Consider the following 7,927-nt stretch of genomic DNA (forward strand, 5'->3'; position numbering starts at 1 on the left):
ACTATTTTTGTTGACCTTTGTCCATGGAAGGTCCCTGCAAAATTTCATTAAATTTGGTTCAGGGGTTTTGGAGAAGGGTTTTGAAATTTTTGTCAATTTGACCCTTTTTGGCCCCGCCCCTCAGGCCCCTGGGGGCTTAGGACTAAACCGGCAACTATTTTTGTTAACCTTTGTCCATGGAAGGTCCCTGCTAAATTTCATTGAAATTGGTTCAGGGGTTTTGGAGAAGAAGTTGAAAATGTAAATTGTTTACGGACGCACGACGGACGACGGACGACGACGGACAAAAGGCGATCGCAATAGGTCACTTGAGACTTTGTCTCAGGTGACCTAAAAAACAATAGTCCCCTCGGCTAAACACAGCCGAAGGCAGCAATTAAGCTGAGAACATCGCGGACAAGGAACGCTGATGTAGAGGACCTATTCTTGTGCAAGATGCACTATCACATAAAGTGAGTCAACGAGAGATAAGCACCAGAAAGCTATATAGATACACGTAAGAGTTCGTGTATATACTTTACCTGAAAGTACACATGTATGTGATGTCATTGATTGTGTTGGTACATGTTTGTGATGTCATTGATCGTGTTGGTACATGTTTGTGATGTCATTGATTGTGTTGGTACATGTTTGTGACGTCATTGATGGTGTTGGTACATGTTTGTGATGTCATTGATTCTGTTGGTACATGTTTGTGATGTCATTGATGGTGTTGGTACGTGTTTGTGATGTCATTGGTGGTGTTGGTACATGTTTGTGGTGTCATTGATTGTGTTGGGACATGTTTGTGATTTCATTGATTCTGTTGGTACATGTTTGTTATGTCATTGATGGTGTTTGTACATGTTTGTGGCATCATTGATTGTGTTGATACATGTACCAACACAATTAATGACTTCACAAACATGTACCAAAACCATCAATGACGTCACAAACATGTACTGCTGCGATTGGTCAGTTGACTAAATAACAACTCTGACAAATCAAGTTATAGTAACGAAAATGCAGCACACAAAACGAGTACGCCAACGCATCAACACAACCAATGACATCACAAACATTTACCAACACCATCAATGACACAATCAATGACGTCACAACCATGTACCAACACCATCCATGACGTCACAAACATGAACCAACACCATCAATGACTGTACCAACACAATCAATGGCATCACAAACATGTACGAACAGCATCAATGACGTCACAAACATGAACCAACACAATCAATGAAGTCACAAACATGTACCATCACCATCAATGACATCACAAACGTGTACAAAAACAATCCATGACATCACAAACATGAACCAACACCATCAATGACTGTACCAACACAATCAATTTGTTATTTAGTCAACTGGCCAATCGCAGCACTTAGTTGACCATTCAACTTATATTTCATATCAACTTTTGTCGGACACACGACTTGAAACCCTCCAAGGAGTGAGACGTACATGATATACTGGTACATGTTTGTGATGTCAATGATGGTGTTGGTACATTTTTGTGGCGTCATTGATTGTGTTGGCCCATGTTTGTGGTGTCATTGATTGTGTTGGGACATGTTTGTGATGTCAATGATGGTGTTGGTACATGTTGGTGACGTCATTGATTGTGATGGTACATGTTTGTGATGCCATTGATTGTGTTGGTACAGTCATTGATGGTGTTGGGACATGTTTGTGATTTCATTGATTCTGTTGGTACATGTTTGTAATGTCATTGATTGTGTTGGTAAATGTTTGTGATGTCATTGGTTGTGTTAGTGCGTTGGCGTACTCGGTTTGTGTGTTGCATGTTCGTTATTATAACTTGATTGGTCAGAGTTGTTATTTAGTCAACTGGCCAATCGCAGCACTTAGTTGACCATTCAACTTATATTTCATATCATCTTTTGTCGGACACACGACTTGAAACCCTCCAAGGAGTGAGACGTACATGATATACTGGTACATGTTTGTGATGTAATTGATGGTGTTGGTACGTGTTTGTGATGTCATTGATGGGGTTGGTACATGTTTGTTACGTCATTGATGGTGTTTGTACATGTTTGTGGCGTCATTGATTGTGTTGGTTCATGTTTGTGATGTCATCATTGATTGTGTTGGTTCATGTTTGTGATGTCATTGATGGGGTTGGTACATGTTTGGGACGTCATTGATGGTGTTTGTACATGTTTGTGATGTCACTGATGGTGTTGGTACATTTTTGTGACGTCATTGATGCTGTTCGTACATGTTTGTGATGTCCTTGATTGTGTTGGTACATGGTTGTGATGTCATTGATTGGGTTGGTACATGTTTGGGACGTCATTGGTTGTGTTGGGACATGTTTGGGACGTGATTGATGGGGTTGGTACATGTTTGGGACGTCATTGGTTGTGTTGGGACATGTTTGGGACGTGATTGATGGGGTTGGTACATGTTTGTGAAGTCATTGATTGTGTTGGGACATGTTTGGGACGTGATTGATGGGGTTGGTACATGTTTGGGACGTCATTGGTTGTGTTGGTGCGTTGGCGTACTCGTTTTGTGTGCTGCATTTTCGTTACTATAACTTGATTTGTCAGAGTTGTTATTTAGTCAACTGACAAATCGCAGCACTTAGTTGACCATTCAACTTATATTTCATATCAACTTTTGTCGGACACACGACTTGAAACCCTCCAAGGAGTGAGACGTACATGATATACTGGTACATGTTTGTGATGTCACTGATGGTGTTGGTACATGGTTGTGATGTCAGTGATTGTGTTGGTACATGTATGTCATTGATTCTGTTGGTACATGTTTGTAATGTCATTGATTGTGTTGGTCCATGTTTGTGTTGTCATTGATTGTGTTGGCCCATGTTTGTGGTGTCATTGATTGTGTTGGGACATGTTTGGGACGTGATTGATGGGGTTGGTACATGTTTGGGACGTCATTGGTTGTGTTGGTACATGTTTGGGACGTCATTGATGGTGTTTGTACATGTTTGTGGCGTCATTGATTGTGTTGGTTCATGTTTGTGACGTCATTGGTTGTGTTGGTACATGTTTGTGATGTCATTGGTTGTGTTGGTGCGTTGGCGTACTCGTTTTGTGTGTTGCATGTTCGTTACTATAACTTGATTGGTCAGAGTTGTTATTTAGTCAACTGACCAATCGCAGCACTTAGTTGACCATTCAACTTATATTTCAAATCAACTATTGTCGGACACACGACTTGAAACCCTCCAAGGAGTGAGACGTACATGATATACACAGTATATACTTCCAACTTACATTGGAAGAAGTTCTTTTTTCACAGCACCATGGTTCTCTCGAACACACGAAATAAATCAACTGTGAAACCACCCAAACACAAGATAAGAGTGTTGTGTGAAATAAAGTTACAAATATTGTCAGTGGTATGGGAATCTTTAAATAATAAACAGAAAACCTTAGAGAAAGTGTAAAACCTCTTCATGAAATGCTGACACTGAACTAGAGAGTAAGACATTTGTCTGTAGGGGGGTGATTTTTTCCACAGGTCCAATAGTTGGGGAGACACTGACAGTATGTCCTGTTGTTGTGTAACTGGTGAGTACAAAAGTCAGCCGTTTTTACCTGATCCAACAGAAGATGACCTCGGTGACCTGCCCAGTCTTGACAATAGAAGACAGAGTGGCCTTGACCTCCTGGGATATATCTTGGCTATCCAGGAAGGCTATAAGGAATGGCTTTTTCTGTCTGTACAGATCAGGGAACATCTTTACTGTCAGCTCTGGCTGTAAATATTTATGTCAACATATGGTGCTGAATTATTTTAGTCGAAGACTTAACCTCTATCAATCAAATGATATTGACCTCTCTTGAGATTAGATAACCATATTCCCCTTTGATATACCTACTAGCAGATATACCTCAAGATGCAATAATCTTGATTCCTTTGAAAATTTGACCTTGAAACCTTTCACAATATGACCTTGACTTCCCATGAAACTAGAATTTTGAGCTCTGTGACAAAAGGACTTTATCTCCTGATGAAACTTGTATTTCAACCCTTTTAAGATAATATGACCTTGACTGCTAATAAAGCTAAATTTTTGTCACTTCAAGACTATGACTTTGACTTTTCTTGAAATCATGACCTTGAACATTTTGAAAAATCACTGGTAATAACTCCTGCTAATACTAAAAACGTTCACCTTTCTATAAAGTATTATATCAGATTACCAATCATTCTAGAAATGCATAAAGGCCAGCTAAATTTGACCTACCATTTTAGGAATGCGAGCATGGTTGATAAACTCTCCCAGTTGTGCCGAGTTAAAGTCGCCCATGTAGACCGTGTGTGGACTGACATGATCAGTTCGCCTAATCACTATTACTGCTGGTAATGTCACATCAAATTTGTCTTTAGCTCTGTAACAAAACATTTCATACTCCTATAAAAAGCACAGAACTGATTAGGAAGCTAATGGAGAAATTTAGAGATTTACATCATACAAAACAGCTTATGGAGACTTTTATAGATTTACATAATATAAAACAGATAATGGAGACATTTATAGATTTACATTATATAAAACAGATAATGGAGACACTTATAGATTTACATCATACGAAACAGATAATGGAGACATTTATAGATTTTTGTTATGGTCTCCAAGAACATGTTAAAAAGCCTCAATTTGAATATCCTACTTATATTATGAGCTGGACAGATTTTTCTTATCAGCTGACTGGTGCAAAGCATGTAAGAAAAAAATGAGAAAACTCAGACACACTAGAGAAATTTAGTGTTTCAAATGAATATTCTGTTCATTACATTTCTGAAATGACAGAAATCTCCTGTCATTTCAAAATCTCCTGTCATTTCAAGAAATGTAATTGGCTCAAGTGACTTGTCAAAAATACTATTGTGTGTCAGGATATCTGATTAGACATTACATGTCTTCAATTTACTATGAAATCACAACTGACTTCATCTCCTCACTAGTGAGGATGTCTCATTTAAGCAATGAATGTTTTAGCAAATGTTGTTATGGTCCTATAACACACATTGCTATTGATGACAAACTTAATACAGCCCAGTAGGGCTTTATGTAAGTTTGTCAGCAATAGAAATGTGTGTTATAGGACCATAACAATATTTGCCAAAGTATTCATTATTTATATTTACATTTTGATAGAGTAGTTATGCTTTATTTAGTTATTTCGAACAGTTTTTGAACAACAAATCAAGTGTTGGGAACCGTGAAATTGATGACGTTACAATAGCAAATGTTGTTATAGTCTCATAACAACATTTGCCTTCGCAATGCATTAAAATGGAAGGATGCAACAAATGTAAATATTTGATAATAACTATCACACTGATCACTTACATACTTTGTTGTAGAAAACATGTACTAAATGTAGTAATTTTCAGTTTTTATTAGGAGAATATTTTGTAAACATTCTAGCCCGATCTTACTTACAAAGATGATCCTTGACCATTTTTGTTGATTCCAAACATGATTCTGTCTTCCATCTCTTTACCAATCTTCCTAAACACATCCATCTCTGAAAAACAGATTGTTGTTTTTCATAAATATTACAATCGTCAATACTCAAACTCAGGCAGGAACTGGTCTAATTTTGACCTCCTGTGTGGTTCGGTAACATCCCTAAGACTTCTAAGATAGACAGGTAATGAATGTCATCCTGGCTACCTAAGTGAATGTTTCAACATTTCCGTATTTGACCGCAAGTAAGACCCCTCCCCACTTTGGTCAAAAACCAAACCAACTTTGGTAAATGTCCTGGGAACAGTGTGGGTGCCTGCAATTAAGCCCCCTCCCTAACTTTATCTCTCTCCTAAAAAATTGTGTATGTTAATTTTTGTCTCTGAACAAAGGCAAATTAGCTAGCTGGATGCAATAAAACATCAAACCAAGTTAAAATGCTGCAAGTAACTTGTACATGAATCAGTAAAAAACACATAAATATCCCCCTTTCAATTCATCTTATTCATATATTTACTTTCATTTAAAATGTCTTTTTGAGACAATTTATGTACCTTTTTTGTGATGAGGTTCAAAAAGACCTAACACCATGGAGTCACTTGCGATTTCCATGCCGCCGGGAACTTTTCCTAGAAGGAATGTTTCTATATCTGTCACACTCCTTAAGTCTGTCATGTCCGTATGATTCAATCTGGAAAGGAAACAATACAAAAATCAGCTGAGTTTTGGATCACCTTTTCTTATCTCAGCATGAACACTGAAAGTTTATCTGTACATAGAACTTTTACAGGGGTTTTATGCTAATTCATAATATTCTAAATGTAATGGAATAATGGAGATTTATTAGGAAAAATCTGATTTTTACCATCCATATATTTTAGTGAACAAAAGAACTTATTTCACTATAATTTATACATTACTCCAAGACAATTTGTTGTTTTAATAAAACTTCACCAGTCTGATATATCAAGACTACAGAGAAGGGAGTCTTTAAATCTTTTCTGACATCAGATGACCAGAGGGGTCTTTAAATCCTGTTTGATACATTAGAAAATTAGATTAGAAGGAAAAAGTTAAATATTAATAACCCATAATTGAATTTTCCCTCGTTTCAATGGCAAAATGGTTGAATAGAAAATGGAGACAAACATTTACTGTTCTACAAGCAATATGGGGAATAAATACAAGCACACGTGACACTTACAGCTTGACCGTGTTGACAACATTCTGTGTGTCCAGCATCCCTTTGTAGTTCCGAAGTTTCTCTCCGTTTCTGTATATCCTCAGTGTGGGGAACATGGTCACATTCTCTTTAGCGCACACGTCCGTCCAATCGTGACAGTCGACACGGGCCAGTGGATTACGTGGGTCATACTCTAGCTGGCGTGAAGCGTCACCATAAGCCCGGAGGAATGCCATACTTTTATCATCAACTGTCACATAAAAATATACGTCCTTTTTAAACACCTGGTGGTTAGTTAAGGGTTATATAACCATACTGTGACACATGGATCTCCTTTACTAAAGATTTCCGCTTCCTTAGAAACTTGTAGTATATCTCAAAAGAATGGAAATTTGACTGTACATAATGATAATAATAAACAACAAATGTATGGTGATTTATCAATCTACTGAAATGAAACTACAACATTTGTTAAGATGGCCATATCCAGATCTAGAGTGGGCCATGGACGTGGGTAGCCCTATTTACATTCTGAATCAATCAATCGTTGTTCCTCTAATACTCTGGATCAGCATTTGCTTTACTTGGGTCATCAAGGCAGAAGTTCAGGGCCCGTATTCATGAAACCGTCCTCATGCCCAAGCATGGTTTTTGTGCTCAAGCCCAATTTCTTTGGCCAGTAATAAATTGATATAAAAAAAGAGACTTAAAGCCAAATACTGATTTCACTGTTTACATTTAACTTTTTGATTGTTTTACATGATTTGAGTGAGTTACAAGAAAGCTGGTTTGAGCACAGAATCCATACTTGAGCATGAGAACAGTTTCATGAATACAGGCCCTGTTTTCCTTTTATCTTGCAATATAACTACCAGCTGGTGGTCTAGATAAGGGGGCACACACATGAAAAAACCCATCTTTTAAGAAGGTAGGGGCCAACATCACACAGTCTGAAATGTGTGTTACCAAAAGACACAGAACAATCTATCTCAAAATGACAGAAATCTTTCTCTCTGACGGGTATAATCCTTCAGCATCAAGAAAGTTCGTTTGAAGATGACAAAAATGTCATCTTCTTTTCCACATATGTACCGAGGTATGGGAGCAATGTAGAACAAGGCAAAGTATTAGGCGGCAATCCATAGTCCCCCACCGGTAATTATTTTTATGTTTAACAAACAGTACACTTCTGTAAGGATGTACAACCAAATCTGGTTACTCCAGATGAAATTGAATAGAAGATATGCCTCTGTCAGTGTGACTTA

General features: G+C 37.7%; 1 protein-coding gene across 1 annotated transcript in view; it reads right to left on the reverse strand.

Moving 5' to 3' along the window:
- Nucleotides 1-6,909, reverse strand: part of LOC110450481 (thioredoxin domain-containing protein 16-like) — a 16,704-nt gene extending 9,795 nt beyond the window's left edge. Inside the window, exons 1-5 of the mRNA XM_021498033.1 lie at nucleotides 6,684-6,909; nucleotides 6,034-6,170; nucleotides 5,453-5,537; nucleotides 4,250-4,394; nucleotides 3,597-3,757 (exon numbers count right to left, since the gene is read on the reverse strand). Of these exons, the coding sequence (XP_021353708.1) occupies nucleotides 3,597-3,757; nucleotides 4,250-4,394; nucleotides 5,453-5,537; nucleotides 6,034-6,170; nucleotides 6,684-6,898 (743 nt within the window). The 5' untranslated portion in view covers nucleotides 6,899-6,909. The remainder of the gene's footprint in view (nucleotides 1-3,596; nucleotides 3,758-4,249; nucleotides 4,395-5,452; nucleotides 5,538-6,033; nucleotides 6,171-6,683) is intronic.
- Nucleotides 6,910-7,927: the final 1,018 nt, after the last annotated feature.

This window comes from Mizuhopecten yessoensis, unplaced genomic scaffold (genome assembly GCF_002113885.1).
Source record: "Mizuhopecten yessoensis strain PY_sf001 unplaced genomic scaffold, ASM211388v2 scaffold5229, whole genome shotgun sequence".
Lineage (NCBI taxonomy): Eukaryota > Metazoa > Mollusca > Bivalvia > Pectinida > Pectinidae > Mizuhopecten > Mizuhopecten yessoensis.